Source organism: Talpa occidentalis, unplaced genomic scaffold, assembly GCF_014898055.3.
Source record: "Talpa occidentalis isolate TD23 unplaced genomic scaffold, MPIMG_talOcc4v2.1 talOcc4.12, whole genome shotgun sequence".
In the NCBI taxonomy this organism is placed as follows: Eukaryota; Metazoa; Chordata; class Mammalia; order Eulipotyphla; family Talpidae; genus Talpa; species Talpa occidentalis.
The window spans coordinates 51,491,791-51,512,251 of NW_023601212.1; the positions used below are offsets into that span (position 1 = coordinate 51,491,791).

At 40.4% G+C, this 20,461-nt stretch overlaps 1 protein-coding gene across 2 annotated transcripts in view; it reads left to right on the plus strand.

Moving 5' to 3' along the window:
- Positions 1 to 20,461, plus strand: part of HMCN1 (hemicentin 1) — a 508,306-nt gene that overhangs the window by 294,352 nt on the left and 193,493 nt on the right. For both annotated transcript variants that reach the window (XM_037506314.2, XM_054693419.1), the window contains exons 31-35: positions 8,981 to 9,259; positions 10,041 to 10,322; positions 11,131 to 11,239; positions 12,133 to 12,302; positions 13,413 to 13,567. In XM_037506314.2, the coding sequence (XP_037362211.1) occupies positions 8,981 to 9,259; positions 10,041 to 10,322; positions 11,131 to 11,239; positions 12,133 to 12,302; positions 13,413 to 13,567 (995 nt within the window). The remainder of the gene's footprint in view (positions 1 to 8,980; positions 9,260 to 10,040; positions 10,323 to 11,130; positions 11,240 to 12,132; positions 12,303 to 13,412; positions 13,568 to 20,461) is intronic.

The window sequence follows — 20,461 nt, forward strand, 5'->3', positions numbered from 1 at the left end:
GACTGGGTGGCATCTTGGGTGAACTTCTCCGCTCCCCTCTGGCTCCTCCAGGAGCCATCTCTGGCTTCTGGGGGAGCTTTCTGCTGGTTTTAGGCAGTTTTTACTGAAGAAATGTCCCTGTTCTAAAATGGCGAAGCGGGATGCAGTCCCTGCGCCTCCGGTTACAGGCACACTCTTCTGCGCACCCAGTCTGCCCCGGACGTGGGTGCCTGCTCCCTCTGTGGGCTCAGACTGCTGGTCGGAAGGGGCCTGGCGTGGGCTAACTTCCCGGCTGGCCACTGGGTCCTCCAGAAGCCTTCTGCCCTTTTCAAGCAGTCTTAAGAAATTTCCTGTTCTATGGGGTGTTAGTGACTTTTTTTTTCTGGTCGCTAGGTGGCGCCAGAGATCTCTACTATTGTCCTTGGGGGGCTGTTTTTCGCCTCCCCCACCCCGTGGGACAGGGAACAGAGTGCGAATGGTAGGGTAAACCTCAACAGCTTTGGGGTGCTGTGTCTGCCTTGTGCCCCATCATCGTGGAGAACCCACGCCCCAAATTTCGTGCCCCGGGTCTCAGTTCCAAAGCCCTCAGGTCCAGGACGCGGGCTGTAGCCCAGTTCAGTGGCGCGGGAATGGCGCCTTTTGCACCCTGCTCCCGTGCCTGGGTGCCTGGTTCCTGCTTACTCAGTGAGGGACTTTCACCCCCGTGAGGACCTCCGCGCGTCTCCCCGCAAGCCTAGGTCGCAGGTGCGGGGACCTGGGCAGCTGTGATCCCGGTCTGCATTTGCTTTTCAAGCGCGCAGCCAAGCGCGCCGCTTTTCCTCGCAAGCTTACCGGCAGCCCGGGCTGTGTGCGCGTCTCCTGGGGTCTTTGTTCTTCTCTAATGGCGCCCGGAGCCGTTCGCTCACCGCTGCGGCGAATCCTGCAGGGTTCTCCACAGCTCCCGTTCACAGGGTGTGGTGGCTGCAATAGTTCCTTTCCACTCACAGTCCCGCTTGCTGCGTCGTTTGTTCTTGTTGGCCGTTTTGGTTTTAATGGCTCTTGTTTTTAAATACTGAGTGATTTATTATTCTTCTTCAGAAAAATAGAGTCTGTCTTCTTATAGTGAAGGCTAGAATGTAACATCCCATTGTAATGTAGTTTATCAGTAAGTTTGGACTTGTTCAAGTGGCCTTCGATTTCCATATGATCTCACTGAAGAGGTATTGTATTTCCTCATTGTCTAGTTTATACAAATACCAAATATTTATGTCCTTGAAGAGGTTAAAAAATTTCTTGAAATAGAATGAAGCAGATGGTATATAATCATCTCCATTGTTCTATTTTCATTCCATCTTAGTCTTTGTCCTGACCATGTGCTAGTATTTTAAATGCCTTATGTTTTCACTGCTGTTTTCTCCCAGTGAACTCTCCACCAGAAATAGTCCTCATTTCACTAAAATTCTCAATATCTCCTGAGAAAGGTGGTCACTTTTTTTAATTTTGTTTTTTTTAAAGATTTATTTTATTTATTTTATACAAGATCCGGGGCACAGGCAAGATGCGCAGGAGGGTAAGAGGACCCACCAGAGACAGAGCAGGGAACAGAACAGGCAGACTGATGAAATACACTGCTGAGGGGAGCAGCGGGCGCGACAGGAGAGGTCTGCCATGCCATGTGGGATCCTCGCCGGCCGGCCGGGATCAAACCGGCACTGCAGAGGCTGAGGACAGCTTCTCAGCTTGGTGCTCAACCGCCTGTACCACCACATTTTTTTTTTAAATGAACATAGCCATGAGGAATCACTTGGACATTAACTGTAGGCCTAAAGAATCATGCAATAGAAAGGAACAGAACTCAGCATTCCAATCCTGCTTCTTATAGTCCTGCTTACTATACTTTCTTCTGACTTTCCATACTGTGTGGCACTAAAAATATAGAAAAAATGTGGAAAAGTTCAGAATGTCACCTCTTCACAGGGTCTTCTAAATCTTCTGTTGTCACCTCGACACTCACTGTTATACCCCAGATGGTTTTTTTCTTAGCACATTTCACTCTCTGGTACTTTCCTGCCTAATTATGTGTTTATTTACTTTCCTCTCCAAGGAAGTTAGACTCCATAAGGGCACAGCGCCCTGTTTGACATGATCCTTTCTTTAATGTCTGATACACCTCTCAAGAAATATTTGCTAAATGAATGGATGGTTTAGTGATACACTGTCCTGTACTATAGCCACTAACACGTGGCTGTTGAGCACTTGAAATGCGGCTGGTTGAAACTGAGTTGAGCTGTAATTGCCAAAGGATAAATATCAAAATATAAGAAATCTGTATAATAAAGTTATATTGATTACATCTAAATTGATATATTGGATCTATTGGGTAAGCAAATATATTAATAAAATTTTATTTGTTTTCATACTTTTAAGTGTGGCTACTAGAACATTTAGAATTATGTAGGTGACTTGCATTATATTTCTATTGGATAGTACAGGTCTAGTCAGTAATAAGAACTTGGACCTTGAAGAAAGACTTGGGTTTAGACCCAACATCTGATTTTTTTCTAGTTGTGTGACATTGGACAAATTGCTTACCCTTCTGACCAGCTTCCTGATCTGTAAAATGGAAATAATAATAACACCTACTCAATAGTGTGATTTTGAGAATCAAATGCAGATACTTTACATGGATTACTTGGTTTATAATTAGAGTTTGACATAGGTTTCCCATTTATTGTTATCTACTTAGTGGTTGTATTGTCTGACAGTTTGAAATATATGGAGATTCTAGCTTGATTTCTTTATAACTTTACTGAATCTTTCTTTAATATTAGTGTTTTTATAATAAAGCTCTAATTTTTTAACCAAGAAATTTTATTTAAGGAACATTTTTAAATTATTTCTATCTATAAATAGAAGCCAGTGGAAGATGCTGGTCATGAATCATAGTCTCATAAAAGAGTGTTACTGAAAGATTAACTCCATAGACCTCCAACTTGAACAAAAGTGTGATTGCTACTGTTGGCCTTCTACTAGAACCAGGCATTTATTTTTATTTTTTTTTTAAATAATAAATTTTACTTTTATATTCCCCCATACAATTGCAAAAGCCCCATTCTGACCCCAGTCCTTCCCTTCCCGCCCCCCAGCCCCCAAAAAGTGTCTCTGGTTCATAGTTTTTTGTTGATTTTGATTTTCACTTTCTTATATTCATTTTCCTGGTCCCTTATTTAAGTTTTCTAGATTCCTGCTATGAGTGAGACCATCCGGTATTTTTCTTTTTCTTTTTGGCTTATTTCACTGAGCATGATCCCTTCCAGCTCCATCCATGTTGCTGCAAATTGCATGTGTTTATCTTTTTTTGAATGCTGAGTAATATTCCATGGTATATATGTACCACATCTTCTTGATCCAGTCATCTATTTTTGGGCATTTGGGTTGTTTCCAAAGCTTAGCTATTGTAAACAGTGCTGCTATAAACATAGGGGTGCAGGTGTTCTTTGGAATTGATGTTTCTGTGTCCTTTGGGTAAATACCTAGGAGTGGAATTGCTGGATCATATGGAAGTTCTATGGTTAGTAGGTCCAGAAATCTCCACACAGCTCTCCATAGTGGTTGGACCAGTTTGCACTCCCACCAACAGTGCAGAAGAGTTCCTTTTTCTCCACACCCTCGCCAACATTTGTTGTTGCTAGTTTTTTTTTGGAAAAAAATGATGCAAATGCCACATTTTGGCTAACTGTGAGGGATATCTGTGTAGATTTCAGACTGAGAATTTGTTGCGTACCACATACACACTTGATTCATTCATTTCCTATGTCTTTATCAATATAAAGGTGAGGCAGATGGGCTAATGCACCTAAAAGGTAGAAATGCATATTGTCTCTAAAGAAAGAAAGAAAGGAGGTAAAATGAGAGTGCAAATTAAACAGTTGGAGGGGAAAAAAGAACGTGAAAGAAATAAAAGGGATTTTAAAATCCTATAGGGCAATTGTGAATATTCAGAGTCAGTACTACTGAGAGCCATGGATGTGTTTCAGAATCTGAGAGCGTCCCCAAATTGTACAAAAATCTTTGAGTATATATTACACTGTAATATGCAGGGTGTTCATAACCTTTATCTGTAGCACCCTTCTTCAAACAGAAGCATCTCAGAAAATATATATATAAATTAAAAAAAAGGAAGTGACGTTTATTTATTTGACAGCCTTAAGTGATAGGTGATGTCATCTGCTGTCAAATGGAAAGGTTCTTTAAGCACTTTTTCTCATATTTTCATAAAAATAATTTTTGTTATTTTCAGTTATTTAATATTTTCAATTATTACAGATAATAATTCCTTTGTAAAATATTCATGGAGCATAGGAGTTGTTTGAACAGTATGCATCATCTAATTAGTTAGGCTAGTCATCTGATTTAGGGAAATTGAGACAAAAAGTGACATATGTTTACAGATTAACCTATGATGTAATATAGCAGGGCAACTCCAGGGGGAAATGGGAATGACCCAGTTTGTGAATCCTTACCCGTACACTTAAGAATACAGGACAAGACCCAAAGCAGACATACAGAGAGAAACAATAATAAGATTTGAAAGCATTTGCTTAAGTGTTGAATGGGGGAAAGGCAGGAAGGAGAGGACTGCTATATGGTAGGATAAGTCATTGTATTTAATTTCCACATCTGGCAAATATTCATGAACTGATGACATTTAAGTCCATTAAAATTTAGAGCAGGCATGCAGCTGGATGCTATCTGTCCACCTAAAGATGGCATCAGCTGAGCAGAGACCAGGGGGCAATGAAGGCCAATTAAAAAGAGAGCGGCCAACCTCTGCTCCTTTTTAAAATCCCCTTGGTGGCTCTTCTCCTTCCCTTATTCTCAGCAGCTCATTCAGGAAGTCAAGGTTAGTCCAGACAGATGTTCCTTTTGCCATGGGGTTGGCTATGAGAGTCACCCACTGGCTCAGAGTTGCTCCTTTTTCAATGGGAGTCTCAAGTGAAAATTACAATTTATAGTTTGAATAAAGTGCTCTTAAATTTTCAAAATGATCATTGAATTTATATTAATTAACCACTTATAGCAGGACTTTGCAGACCATTTTTAAAAGACAAAATATGAACTATTTTAGATTTTGCAGACCATATGGTAAAATGAAGTTTATTGTAATAGATCCCTACATAAAAAAAAAAAAATAGAAAGACATTTTTAAAATTGTTGATGAAATTCTTTTCTTTTGGTAATACAAGTCTGAGGGTTTTTTGGGTTTTTTTTTTTTTTTTTTTTTTTTTTGTAATATAAGTCTGCTGATGAGAAGAATGGAGTTCATTTGGAAGAGACAACTTCTCATTAAATGGTCATTTGAAGGTAGTATTGTTGTCATCAAAGCTGTTTGCAAATATTCCTCTACTAATGCTGATCTGCAATGAGATTTTTTGTTTTTCATCTTTGAATGTATTCATAGATAGGTGCTGTCAAATTTTGATATCAGTCTATGAACTATGCTTTTATTTGTGCATATTCATTGCTTACTAGACACTTCAGAATTCTGCTATAGTCTCTTGATATTTGACTTTTAGCATGACATTCATTCTATTGTTGATTAATCAATTCCAATGGAAGATTAGATAGAAAGACCTCATTTTCAGAGTTGAATAGACTTTCAAATGTGAAACTTTCTTTTGTATTTACATCAAAATCTAAAAACATTAAGTGGCTGAAACTTGAGCTCAGAAAATATATCCACGACAAATTTGTGGGAGAATCGAGATCTTATACCACAGTATAAGCTTTGCATTTAAGTGCTGGTTTTGACTACAAATTTTTTGTTTTATTTTGTGAATTCATTAGCAAATATTTTGAAATTTATGACAAATTTAATTTGCAAATTCATACAGTATTCAATAACAGTTTTTGAAAAATTCAATCCCAGTTCTAAAGTCAAAAAATTGCAATATACCTTTACCACCATTAAGGCATTCAACTGCTATATGGTAGGATAAGTCATTATACTTAATTTCCACCTCTGGCAAATATTCATGGAACTGATGACATTTAAGTCCATTAAGAGCAAACAAAATATACCCTGGACAATACTGATTCAATAGCACATGAATATATGACTCTAGGTGCTGATGAATAATACCAGAATAAGGATAAACTTTTAATTCGTAAATTTATCAATACCTTTTCCTTTCCCTACCTATCAGCTATAGTATATCATAGCAGATTCCATTTCAGGTTGTAATGGATTCGTGTTTTTTCAACTTATTTGAAAATATTTTGTCTGTGGTTGCTCTAGGCAGAATAATTTGACAGACTAATTCTTCGGTTTTTGCAAATGTAGCACTGATTTTTCAAATAAACAAAAAAATTTATCACTAATATCTGTCAACAAGTCAGGAGCCAAGAATACTATTCAGAAAAGTGCCTTTTGGGAAAAAAAAAAAAAGTAACTTAATGTTGCTCACAGAATTCTCAACTTGTTAAGCAATTATTTCTCATGGAAATGTGCATTTCTTAAACAAATTGGTTTTTCTGGATACTTTTCTTTGGCTCCTACCATCTCCCCTGATTTAATTAAATTATCATTGGTAAGTGGCTTTTCTTACTTAGTTAACAAATGAGCCTCTTAGAAACTTGCTTTGATTGTAACCTCATTTTGAATTTTTATCTTTGTGAGGAAATTCTATTATGATGAGACATTCAATTTGCATTTGCTATTTCTCTGTTGTTTTGCTTTGAATGGGGATATTGTAATGAGTGGTGTAGACTATCATCTTTCAGAGCAGCTATGGTGTTAATCCAAAATAAACACAAAGATTTGTTATTTAATTTGATAACAAAGTAATCCACACTATGGTGGGCTTTGAAAATGTGACATTTTAATGTCTAATTTTCTTTTCTTATTTCAACACAAGGAATATACACTGGTGGTAAAAAAAAAAAAAATTGTGGTTTAGTGATACATGTGGCATTTGAATACTGTTAAGTTAAAACTGTATCACTTAAATTTTTGGTGAGCAGAGCAGCAGTGAAAAGCCCCAAGAAAGCCAAGTTTGGTAATAAGTGCATCTGCTTAACTTGGCCATTATAGTGTGACAGTAGCCACAGACAATATGTAAACAAATGATCATGACTGCATCCCATTAAAACTATTTATGAACACTTAAGTTCATATAACTTTTCATGAACACTAAGTTTCATATAACTTTTACATGTCACCATATAGTATTATTACTTTGATTGATTCCCACTATTTAGAAATATAAAAACCATTCTTAACTCATTATCTCCATGCCTGGTCTATAGGCCATAGTTTTCTGCCCTGATCTAAATAAGAAAATTATTCCACCATTAAATTCATCTCAAAATATAGTAGATCATGCTTTAAATTATGCGTGAGAAAAGATGTATAAACATTTGTCACTCTGAACTAACTCTAAGAATGAATATAAGAAAATATCAAGGTACAGCACTGCACTCAGCCCCCAGACCTTGTTTTCTAATATCCTTCTCCACTAAAATCAATCCTTCTTGAAATGGTTGCTTTTGGGGGAGGGATTATATAAGCTGAATCTGGAGCATGTATTAGGGCCAGAAAGTAAAAAAGTACTAAAATAATAAAATGACAATGGTATGACACAAGGATTTAAGAACAAACTGAAATAGCTCCAATGGCTCAAACTGGAATCATTCAAGCAACAAAATATATATAGTAGTAGATAGTGTAGTACTTGATTCTAACTCAAAGTATGGAATAAGTTTCCATGTATCCATATTGATAGAAATAAATGACTGAGTAAATAAATAAATTGGAGAGGAATGACAAATCTCCCATATGGAAAAATACCAATAAATTAGGTAGATATTTCCCTTTCAAAGAAGTAAAGCATAAATCCCTACCCCATACATTTGGACTGGGAAGAATGATTCCTTTCAAAAGAAAAGGAAAAGAGAGTAACTTTACAGTGGAGAAACCTGGCTAAAACTACCTAGACCAGGTTAATATTATCAGTGATAAGTCATGTTATGTGTATGCGCTCTGGATATGAAGTGGTGAAAATAGCATTTTGTATCTCTGGTCTTTCTTTCAAAACCCACAACCCTTGTCTTACTGTAAGAAAAATTTGTACAAAATATTCTACTCTATGGGAAAAGTTTATAAGTAATGTGAAGGAGTTCAAATTCAGGCACTTGCTACTTGATTTCTTTCATATTCTTGCAATTATAGCACAATTTGGAATGACTGCTCAGAATCCATAGCAGGGACTGAGCCGCTTAGGTTGTTTTTCCAAAGGCACAGTCCTCATGTGGTGTGTGAGGCCAGGCATGCGGTTGCTGAATTGTGGAAGATACACATGTAGACAATTAGATGAGTTAAGTTGAGTGGATGAATTCTTGGCACACACTCCCCCCCCCAAAAAAAAGGTAAGAAACAAAATTAAAGACTCACCAGTTATGATCAACTAGTTCTGAAAGCACTCAGACCTTTAATTGTGGGAAGGAGAGCACATACTATTGTAACAGATTGTACATTTTTATTTATATCTACTTATATCTACATTAAGTGGAGTTTTGTAACTGTGTTTTTTTTTTTTTTAATGCATATAAGAACTGTGGTGTAGGCTAGAGGTGCAGGGGGTGAGAGGACTCACCAGAGACAGAGTGGAAAGCAGAACAGCCAGATGTACTGAAATACACTGCTGAGGGAAAGTATAGTTTTATTTTGCTTTGCTTTGTATGTAAAACGTAACTTTCTTCATTATTATAATATGATCTATTGGACTTAAAGGAACCCCTGAAATTAAAGCTGTGAGTGACTTTCTGCTTATAGTAAAATCTGAAACTTAAAGGAAAGTGATAAAGATTGTTTGCATAAGACAGACAACTAATCCTTAGTAGATAGCTCCACAGGCCTCCTAATTATCTTTATGTCAGATTTACTTAAATGCATTATTTAATGTGCATAGCATTTAAGATTTTGATGAAGATGCTCAAACTGACAAGACTTGTTCCTTTGTAGTTCCACCTAGTATTAAAGGAGGGAATGTCACCACAGAAATGTCAGTGTTGATCAACAGCATGATTAAACTGGAATGCGAGACTCGGGGACTTCCGATTCCTACTATTACTTGGTATAAAGACGGTCGGCCAGTCATATCCAGCTCACAGACACTTTATATTGACAAAGGACAGTTTCTTCATATCGCCAGGGCACAGGTCTCTGATTCAGGGACATATAAGTGCCATGTGACAAATGTTGCTGGGACTGCTGAAAAATCGTTCCATGTGGATGTTTATGGTAAGGAAAAAAAATCCGTGCTTTAATTGTATAACTTTTTGTGTGAACTTCCCAGTATGCTAACACACAGCTTGTTCACTAGTGAGTTTGGTTATTTTCAGTATTTGTCCTATGATTTGGAAAAAAAAATTAAAAGCTAAGATTTGCAGGAAGTGGACCTTTCATTTAGCCAGTGATTGCCTGGGGCATCTGGGATATCTAGACCATTTAGTTTTTATGGAAAAGATAAAGTAAACACTCTTCCTTGGTAGCCCCAGAGACCCCCAAGGATGCCAAAAATCCTCAGATGCTCAAGTTCCTTACATAGAATGGCCTAGTACTTCCATAGAACCTATGCACATGCTCCTGTGTATTTTAAATTATCTCTAGATTATTTACAATATCTAATACAATATGAAGGCTGTGTAGATAGTTGTTATGCTGTATTGTTTAGGCAGTAATGACAAAAAAAGTTGGTACAAGTTCAGTACAAATGACAAGTATCATTGATCTAACTATATAGTATGGATTTTCCATCTGAGGTTGATAGAATCCATGGATGTGGAACCAATGGATATGGAGGATCAACTATAGTTATTAGTACAAATATCTTTCTTTACAAGCCAGACACAGCACAGAGTGCCTCACACTATGTAGGATATTGTTGGTCACCTGAACCAGGAAATACTTTCTTTAACTATGTAGATAATTTTTATGGTCAAATGACATGAAGGGAAGAAATCCCCTTTATTTCATTACAACTTCAATGCATTACCTGAAATACCACTTTTTTTTAACCTAGTTCCTCCAATGATTGATGGCAACTTGGCTGTACCTCTGAATAAGCAAGTGGTTATTGCTCATTCGCTGACACTGGAGTGTAAAGCTGCTGGCAACCCTCCTCCAGTTCTCACCTGGTTAAAAGATGGTGTCCCTGTGAAAGCAAGTGACAACATTCATATTGAAGCTGGTGGGAAGAAATTAGAGATCACTAGTGCCCTCGAATCTGATCGTGGGCAGTATGTGTGTGTGGCAACCAGCGTGGCAGGGGAAAAGGAAATCAAATACGAAGTTGATGTTCTAGGTAAATAAGGATGTCACCGCCCAGATTGTCAGTTTCATAGCATAAGCTTTATTCAAATATTTATTAATAGAAAAGTTTATTAAATACTTTTTTGTTCATGGAATAGTGAAAGTCTTAGTCTATAGTCTAACTGCAGACTATATATTACTGAGTGGTAGATTTATCACCACTGAAACCTACATAAATCTAAAAATGCAACTATCTTTCAATGATTGTGATAGGAATACTTTGTAAGTGTATAGATGCATTTGTTAATCTGTGACAATATCTGATTGCAGAGAGTGACAACATGAAGCTTTTAAGTCTCTGTCTTGGGAGTTCAGCTTGCAATCCTGACTATATTTCTTTATAAATTGAAGGCTTTTAAGGTTCCCTTCTTTTCATCTTATGAAAAGAAACAATATAAAATATCAATCAACTTTAAATTCATGTGACATAGCAGCACCATACTGCTAGATTGAGGGAAACCCCCTCAATGTCAGAGTGCATCCTGGTGTTTAGTGTAAAATTTATTTCAAAAGGCATTTCACAGTGGACCGTGGTGATGGTGCATGGGTGCCTTGGGGAAGGAAATTCTATGGGAACTCAATCTGAGGGGTTGGGGGGAAGCAAATATTGTCTAAAAAATGTTAAAAATGATAAATGTTAAAAAAAATCTAAAAAAAAAAAGGCATTTCAAATTCCCTTCATGTATTGAATCACTATGCTGCTTATCAGCCTCCTAAACTATAGCTTAGTTTTTCTTAAAGTGATGATGCATATTTTCTTGAATCCATTTCTCTGTATGTTAAACTCTGTTGTTTTCCAGTGCCGCCAGCTATAGAAGGAGGTGATGAAACATCTTACTTCATTGTGATGGTGAATAACTTACTGGAACTAGAATGTCCAGTGACAGGCTCTCCTCCACCATCTATCATGTAAGGGTTTTGGTATGTCTTCCAAATGCATCTCACTTCTTTATTTGAGGATTTTTTAGCTATCTTGAAACAGGTCTTATGTCATTAAAAATCAAATAAAATTATGTTTTATATTCCTCTTTTAAAAAGACAGACTCTATATATAAGGCAACTTTCACTTCACACTCACAGCATGTCTTAATTTTCTCAGATAGATAAATTCCATTTATATTGTTAGAAATTACATTTTCAGTTCATATGAACAACTACACAGTATCTGCAGATCTTCCGGAGTCACTAAAATATTTCATAAGTGAAAAAGGAAATGTATCAAATACATTAAGGAAGTAGAGGAAGTTAACCCGCATATGTTTGCCAATTTTGTTCTCACTTCTTCATTCACAAAATTTTTCTGAAATATTTATCTTTCATTTCCCAATGTGCTATGGTTTATGCAAAGGAACAGTCAGCTAAAGTAATAAAATAAGTTCACACATGATTAAAAAATTAAATGAAAGGGAAACATATGATATGAAAAAATACAGTATTATATGATTTCAAGGTTTTAATTTACAGATGTTTCAGGATTATGTTCATTTCTCGGTTAATACTGAGACATTTGAAGTCCATAGTATTTAGGGTGACTTGCTTCTTTTTGTAGCCTAACTTTAATAGATGAATGAAGAACTCCATCCAAACTTACTAGGTTCCAATAATATGCCAATTTCTGTGTTAGACCAGGTTTCCTTTTTACAATTCATTTTATAGAGTAAAAAAGTGGAAGTCAGGCACACACGATGGAAAATTTATGTATATGAATCTAATATATAAATAAATTATCTCCTCTGAGATATATCTTCTAGGAATATAATTCAGAACAACACACCTCAACTCCATTTGCCTTGTTTTTATAGGTGGCTGAAGGATGGTCAGCTAATCGATGGAAGAGATGGATTCAAGATTTTACTAAATGGGCGAAAACTAGTAATTGCCCAGGCTCAGGTGTCTGATACAGGCCTCTATCAGTGTGTGGCAACAAATACAGCTGGAGACCACAAGAAGGAATTTGAAGTAACTGTGCATGGTATGCTGAAGCAGTAACAGGAGCATTACACTGAAAATTTATGCATTGATTCATTATCTAATTCAAATTGTACCTTAGCATCTAGATAAAGCTTGCATTGTGGAAAGCAATGTGGAGGATACTAATTTGAATTAAAAACAGCAGATCTTAAGGCAGTTTACTGACAGAGATTTAGCCAATAATTGCCATGAAAACAAATTTAGACAGAATGTAAACATTAGGAAATGTATGCTGCATAAAATGCCCAGGTGTGAAGAATGAAATGAAAGAGGCAGACAGCAAATTCCAAGTAGAGAGGTTGTATCGGAATGGAGGGTTTAGTGAAAACAAGAGTGGGTGTGAATAAAGTTATTTCCAGAAATGGAGGCTGAGAATGTTATATGGGATCCAGGACACATAAATGCATGTATTGTAGTGTCACAGATAGGTTAGACAGAGCTCTCTCCCAGGTGTTACATGTCTCATTTGCCAGTCAGCTTCAGGAAGGAAAGGACTAGAAGGGGTACTGAAGAGCCATTTGGAAATCTCAAGCAGGTTTCCATGAATATCAACTTCCTTTTTTCCCTCTGTGTGTGCAATTTTCCTGCCTTTTCATTTCTGTCATGGAATATAGCTAATTCTATTCTCAGTCTCAATTCCAATTCCTTAAGGAAGGGATTTTGCCCAAGTCCAGGTTAAATCAGTTTGCCATCCTGAGTTCAATCAGTCTCACTGAGGGGGACAGGCATGCAGTTTAAATATCGCTACTGGGCACCCACCCTGACTTAATGAAGTATTCCTAGAGAATGCGAGACCCATGATTGATTGGGAAAATGCATCAAAAGTCACAAGGTGTAATCCACATGCATGTGGGTTGCTGTGGCTATACATACATTTTACTTATTCTTTGGATATAGAAATCCATAATGAAGAAATAAGTAATTTCTAAAAATTGCTGAAAATTATTAAATGCATGGAATGAAATTGTATCACTGTTTGATAAATTAAGCATTTGCCCCTTTTTCAGTTTTACAGTTTGAGATTCTTACAGATTTTTAAGTGTTTGATTCCACTGATTATGTTTCTCCTCCTCTTCCTCCCTCCCTTCTTCATAACTTTTCTTAAATCTAGTTCCTCCTACAATCAAATCCTCAGGCCTTTCTGAGAGAGCTGTGGTGAAGTACAAGTCAATCACCTTGCAATGTATAGCCAATGGCATCCCAAATCCATCCATTACATGGTTAAAAGATGGCCGGCCTGTGAACACTGCCCAAGGGAACCTCAAAGTAAGTACAAACATTACTGAACCCAAAATGTGAAAGCTACTTAGATCTTCCTGGAGGTCCAATCTTCTTTCTTAATTGAAGATTTTCCTGTTGGACAGGAAATTTTGTGGAGTATTTATTAAAACAATATGTGTTTTCCTTAGAGTTCTTTTTAGAATTTAAGATTTTGATTAATAGGAATTAATTAAAGGTTAATAATCTTAATGTTGACATTTCTTTTAACATAGTCATTGGTATTATTATTTTTCTATTTGTGCCTTTTTTAACTATTGAAGAATTGAAGTCTTATTAATACTAAGTCAGAGTATTCCCTGTATAGTCACTATAGATAAAGGTTAAGGTAAAGTTGTATATATATAAACCTATATGAAATGTCTTGAGAAACATTTTTCAGAAGGCAAAGATGAGGGCAGACACCCAGTCTATTATTAAGTTCACTTCTGTGTGCTTTGTACTGAGTATAATCTCTGTCATATGGCATGTAAGTATATCTCAGTACATAGTCGTTGAATTAGTAGTTTTCAATCCTGGATTATTTTGGTGTTGCACTTAAAATCAGAATGAATTGATTTTGCTAGTAGGATCAAGTTAATAGGCAAACATGGGTTTGAACTCTTATTTCTAGTAAGCTTTGAAAGATGTGCTTAGTTTTTTTTCCTGATGTAAGTGGTGGATATCAATTTATTGTTAATATTCCAAATCCAGTGGGACCAATCTCAAAATTTATGCCAATGATAGATTCAGTGTGTAACCCTCAAAAATAGTGCATATACCCGTATATCTGGGAAAATATCACCTAATGATTCAAAAGTATAATTGCAAACTCTAATAAGTGATTTTAAAAGAAAAATATAGGGAGGTATAAGAAGAGATTAGGAAGATAATTTATAGAGAATGCCTTAGAGATCTGAAGCATTATGTAGGAGTTAAATGGGTGAATTAATGGAAGAGAAAAAGCAGAGCGTTTCAGAGAAGGTATGCATGGGTAAATAATTGGAGCAAGAAGATGGATCAAGATAAACAATGGAATATTAATCAGCAATCAAAAAAGATAAACTCATGTCACTTTCATCAACGTGAGTGGAGCAAGAAGGAATTATGCTCAGTGATATGTCAGAAGAAAAAAGAAAAATATCTATGGTTTTATTTATGGCAGGAATATAGGGGAACCAAATATGACATGAGTATTAAAAAAAATAACAGTATAAAGCACAACAAAACAAGAACAGACAATTATAAATCAGAGACATCCTGCAGGGGAGGAGGAGGAAGAAGGATCAGAGGGTGCGGGGAGGAGCAAAAGGGACTGAGGTGATGGTGCATGGGTGCATTGGGGAAGGAAATTCTATGGGGACTACAACTTGGGGGGGGGAGCAATTATTGTTTAAAAATGAATAATGTTGAAAAAATTTTAAAAAATTAAAACTAAAAGAGTTTGACCTCTTGAGGACCTGAAAGCAAGCCAGTGGACTGAGGAAGAGAACAAGGGAGAGATCAAAGTAGAAGAAACCAGAGTGGGTAGGAGGCATTTAAATAATGTTATGACTTTATTTTTACTTTAAAGCAATGGTACATCTTTGAAGAGTTTTAAGAGAAGAGTGACATGGTTGGTTTTGCATTTTATTTTATTTTTTAAAGATTTATTTCATTTATTTATTTATTTATTTATTTATTTATTTATTTATTCATACATGCACTGGGTACAGTCAGAAGCGCGGGAGGGTGAGAGAATTCACCAGAGCCAGAGCGGGGAGCAGAGCAGGCAGAAGGACCGAAGTACACTGCTGAGGGGAGCAGCGGGCGGCAGGAGAGGTCTGCGCGCCATGCGGGACCCTCCTCCGGTGGCCAGGGAGCAGCCGGGGATTGAACCAATGCTGCAGAGGCTGCGGGCAGCTTCGTAACCCAGCGCTCAACCGCTGCGCCACGGGGGAGGCCCTGGTTTTGCATTTTAAATAGTTTCTAGATTCCTTTTGGAAAATAAATTGAAGTAGGGTAGATATGTGAAAATCATTTAGAATTTAAGAGAAAAGAGAAAACTTGGGCTCAAATGCTGGCCATTGAAGAATTAAATCATTAGGACTTGGCAATAGATTGCTTAGGAATGCTGAGAGATGGAAATATGAAGGATAATTGTAAAACTCTAACCCATACATACATGTAGATAATGATGCCATTCAAAAATAGGAGATTCTGGTGAACACGTTTAAGGGGGAGAAACTGATTTGAGTTTTAGACTTTGTGGTGTTGACTTTGAAATAAACTAGTGAAGGTGTCAGGTAGACTATTAAATGTATGATCCTGGAGCTCAAAGGAGAGCTATTGACAGCTAGAGATATTGACAGATTAATATTTGAAACCGAAGTATAACAGAGTTGGAGGATCTGCTTATAGCTTGTGGGGTTCTCAGCCATGCATTGACAATTGCAAGAAAAATCACACAGTCTCAGGGTGCAACAATAGGTTTATTTACAAAGGGGAAATTGGGGAGAGGGAAAATGTCCCTAAGGCCAAAAATAGCCAGCTGTCCTACCCCAGATAATGTCCACAGTGTCCACTAGTCCAACACCAAAGCTGCCCATGCAAAACAGTGTTGTTCCTTCCATGAGAGCCTGGGACTGGTAGTAGGCAAGTGGTGGACCAGGATCCAGCTAGCCTGCAGCGACTGTGGTAGTCACAGGTGGCACTGCTGAGGCCATACCATAGCAGTTTCTCTTTTTAATGCGAAGCCAAGCCTCCTGAAGCTTCATCCAAGCTGAGTGAAACCTTTTCAACTCACTCAGGTCTTCCCAGGCAGCCTCTCTCAAACACACTGAAGTCTTTCCAAAGCAGCCTCTTTCCCAAGCAGCCTCTCTCCCAGACGATCCCTTGCTTTCAAGCTGGCTGAAGGCTTCCTAAGCAGCTCCAGCCTTAGATTCCCCCTTCCTGGTACCCGCCTTTAAAACCTGATTGGTTCACTTTCCAAAACAGCTGTTTTCAAGACTTAATTCATGCTGCTTTACTCTTGAACTTAATTGGCGCCACTGGGAGTTCAGACCTGATCATTTTCAAAATCAGCTCAGAATTTAAAACCAAAACCTGTGTAGGGTAAATGAAGTAAATCAGGCTTTTCCACCCTCCCGCCACTAGCCTCTGTGGCTACCACCTGCAGACTTGCATGCTTCCTGGGCTGTGCGGATGCCCAAGTCTGAGAGGTGTGGGTGGCAGGGCACGCATGCCTATGATCTTGGACACCTGGACCCAGAGAGCATGGGATTGTAAATATGTAAGTGCAGACTCCTGTGCCTAGAGGTGAGGAATAAAAGAAGGGGTGAGGAGGCACTCTGAGATGATCACACAAGACTGGGAGGGGGGACACTAGAGAGAGGTGAGGGAGAGAGCGTGGAGATTTGCAGGGCCTGGGAGTCTACCTGCCCCCTTGCTGGCCTCCCTGGTTCCCTGATTCAACATTAAAGTTCTGTAAAAATCCGCCGGGGAATCCAGCCTCTCTTGATCCATCTGCCTGAATCGAGTGAACCTTTCTGCTCTGGGATGGTTGCACAACACCCCAGTAGTGCATCTTATCCACCCTTGTGTAAGAGGCAGGAACGGACACAGTGTAGGTTCTCTGATCCCATGCAGACTGGGTAAAGGAGGAGTCTGAGTCCTCAGTGGTTTTGCAGGTTTTTATTGGGGTTCAGCAGGTACGTGGCAGGCAGGGGTGCTGGGGAGCTGGGAGGCTGGCAGTCCTCCCAGCCCCCAGCAAGTCTTCACTCTATCTGGGTTCTCTGGTGATCTCGACTTCTCTTCGGCTTCTGCTGCTGCTGTTGGCGTCCCCGTGACGCCGCCCTTAAAAGCCCAGTCTTAGCCCAGGTGAATCACATCTACCTATGCCCACACTCTATTCCAGGTACCCGCCATCAGGCATGCATTCAGGACAAGGATCCATCATCTATCCTGATGGCGGGAGGGCAGAAAAGCCTGATATTTTCTTTACCCTACACTTGTAAGGGCAGGAAGGACACTGAGCAGGTTTTCAGATCCAGCAGACCAAATAAAGGAGGAGTCCTGGAGCCCTTAGTGGCTTTTGCAGGTTTTTATTGGGATTTACCAGGCATACAGCAGGCAGGGGTACTGGGGGGCCGGGAGGCTGGCAGGTCTCCCAGCCCACAGCAAGTCTTCACTCTATCTGTGCTCGCTGGCATTCTCTCAGCTTCTCTGCTCCTGCTGGCATCCCTGTTAAAAGCCACTCCACTCTTAAAAGCCCAGTCTTAGCCCAGGTGAATCCCATCTACATATGCCCACACCCTATTCCAGGTGCCCACCATCAGGCGTGCATTCAGGACCCCAAGGGTTCCGTCATCTATCCTAATGGTGGGAGGGCAGAAAGCCTGATACTTTTACCTTACTGTAAGGGGCAGGACAGGGCACAAGGCAGGTTTTCTGATCCCATGCAGATCGGGTAAAGGAGGAGTCAGAGTCCTCAGTAGTTTTGCAGGTTTTTTATTTGGGGTTCACCAGGCATATGGCAGGCAGGGGTGCTGGCTGGGGGGCTGGGAGGCTGGCAGGCCTCCCAGCCCCCAGCAAGTCCTCACTCTATCTGGGCTCTCTAGCGTTCGTTCTGCTGCTTCTCGGCTTCGGCTGCGGCTGCTGCTGGTGCTGGTGCTGGTGCTGCTGGCGTCCCCCCGTGACGCCGCCCTTAAAAGCACAGTCTTAGCTCAGCTGAATCCCATCTACCTATGCCCACACCCTATTCCAGGTGCCCACCATCAGGCATGCATTCAGGACAAGGATCCATCATCTATCCTGATGGCGGAAGGGCAGAAAAGCCTGATATTTTCTTTACCCTACAGTCCACCCCCTCAGGGTTTTCTGCCATACAGTCTATACATATATACACAATTTTCTAAGCAAACAAACAATGCAGCCATGGCCCACAAAAGCAAATACATCAAATAACAAAATACAACATAACAAAATACAACAGAACACAAATAAGTCCAGGCAGGGCACCAACCAAGTGCAAAAGACAATTATTGGTACCAGCAGATGAGCCACCAAATCTGCTGCCGAAGGCACTGCTCATACGAGGGAGGGGAAATCACACACGGCATCTGCTATAACACACCAGGAGCCGTCAGGCTTCCTGGCCTTCTCTGGCTGTAGTCTCGGCTACAAGGCACACACAGCATCCACCCCCAGGATGCACTAGCTCTGGGATTGGCAATTTTATTCTGTTGGGGGTAATCGCCAACCCTCAGGGTTTCTGTCTGCAGTCGCTCCAACACTCGGCCTTCATGGCCACCCATGCGACTCACAGACCCCTGCTCTCAAGCCAACCCACTGCACAAGCACATGGGTTGGGGATCCAAACTTTGCATTTGGCTTGGGCTCCACCCCAAGCCACATTCCCCACCCGTCCCCCAAGGACGGGCTCCTCAGCTCCTCACCCTCACTCAAGAATGAGCAGGGCATCACCCATAGGTGATTTTACGAGACTCACAGGGCTTCAGCATACCCAGGCTGCTTAACAGCCGCTTTAGGGCTTCTCAACTTAGCATCAGTACCAGCTTTTGCCACCTTAGTTGGCTTTTCTCCTCCACCTGGCCACTGGGCATACACAGGCTGCTTTTGGCCATCTAGGCCCACTGGCCACCCCCAGATTCTCAAAAAATAAACATAACCTGCTAAGGTCCTCTGCCTTCTGGCGGGATTGTCAGTCCAAAATCATCAGTTCATCAGTCTATCAGTCCATTGGCCTCTCCCTGCTTCAGCAATGGCCTGCTGCCTCAGGGGTCATTGGCTGGTCCTTTCCGGTGTCGTTGGCTGGTCCTTTCCGGTGTCGTTGGCTGGTCCTATCCGGTGTCGTTGGCTGGTCCTTTCGGGCCTCTCCTTCACGCCAGGTCTCATCCTGTAGCTCGTGGACGTATCCATCTTCTATACCGCCATGGTGCCTCCAGCGTCGTCACAGGCAGTCTTTTACTCCTTAGTCCCTCCAGGTCTTCGGAGAGCTCCAATACCTGTCTGCATGGATCTTGCCGACTTACGCCAATTGTAGGGGCAGGACTGGATACAGTGCAGGTTTTCTGATCCCATGCAGATCGGGTAAAGGAGGAGTCAGAGTCCTCAGTAGTTTTGCAGGTTTTTTATTTGGGGTTCACCAGGCATATGGCAGGCAGGGGTGCTGGCTGGGGGCTGGGAGGCTGGCAGGCCTCCCAGCCCCCAGCAAGTCCTCACTCTATCTGGGCTCTCTAGCGTTCGTTCTGCTGCTTCTCGGCTTCGGCTGCGGCTGCTGCTGGTGCTGGTGCTGGTGCTGCTGGCGTCCCCCCGTGACGCCGCCCTTAAAAGCACAGTCTTAGCTCAGCTGAATCCCATCTACCTATGCCCACACCCTATTCCAGGTGCCCACCATCAGGCATGCATTCAGGACAAGGATCCATCATCTATCCTGATGGCGGAAGGGCAGAAAAGCCTGATATTTTCTTTACCCTACACTTACCCTACAACCCTGCACCATCTTGTGCAGGAGCTGGGCAGGTAAGCTCTGCTGCATCTAAAGGACACTGACCAGATTCAAACCTGATCCATCTGTCTCCAAAACTGCTATTTTTTTTTCTCTCTTTTTTCTCTAAACCCAAAACCAGCTGTGCAGGGTCAGCCATCAAACCCAGCTACCATGGCCAATGCACACAGCTGAGGGCCCCAGTAACTTCAGAGAACCAGGGGCCACAAGGGCTACTCTTACAAAGCCAGGGGGTAGGGTAAGGTAAAAGGTATCAGGCTTTTCTGCCCTCCCACCATCAGGATAGATGAGGGAACCCTGTGATCCTGAATGCATGCCTGATGGCGGGCACCTGAAGTGGGTACACCTGCGCTACGACTATGCTTTTTAAGGGTGGCGTCACAGGGACGCCAGAA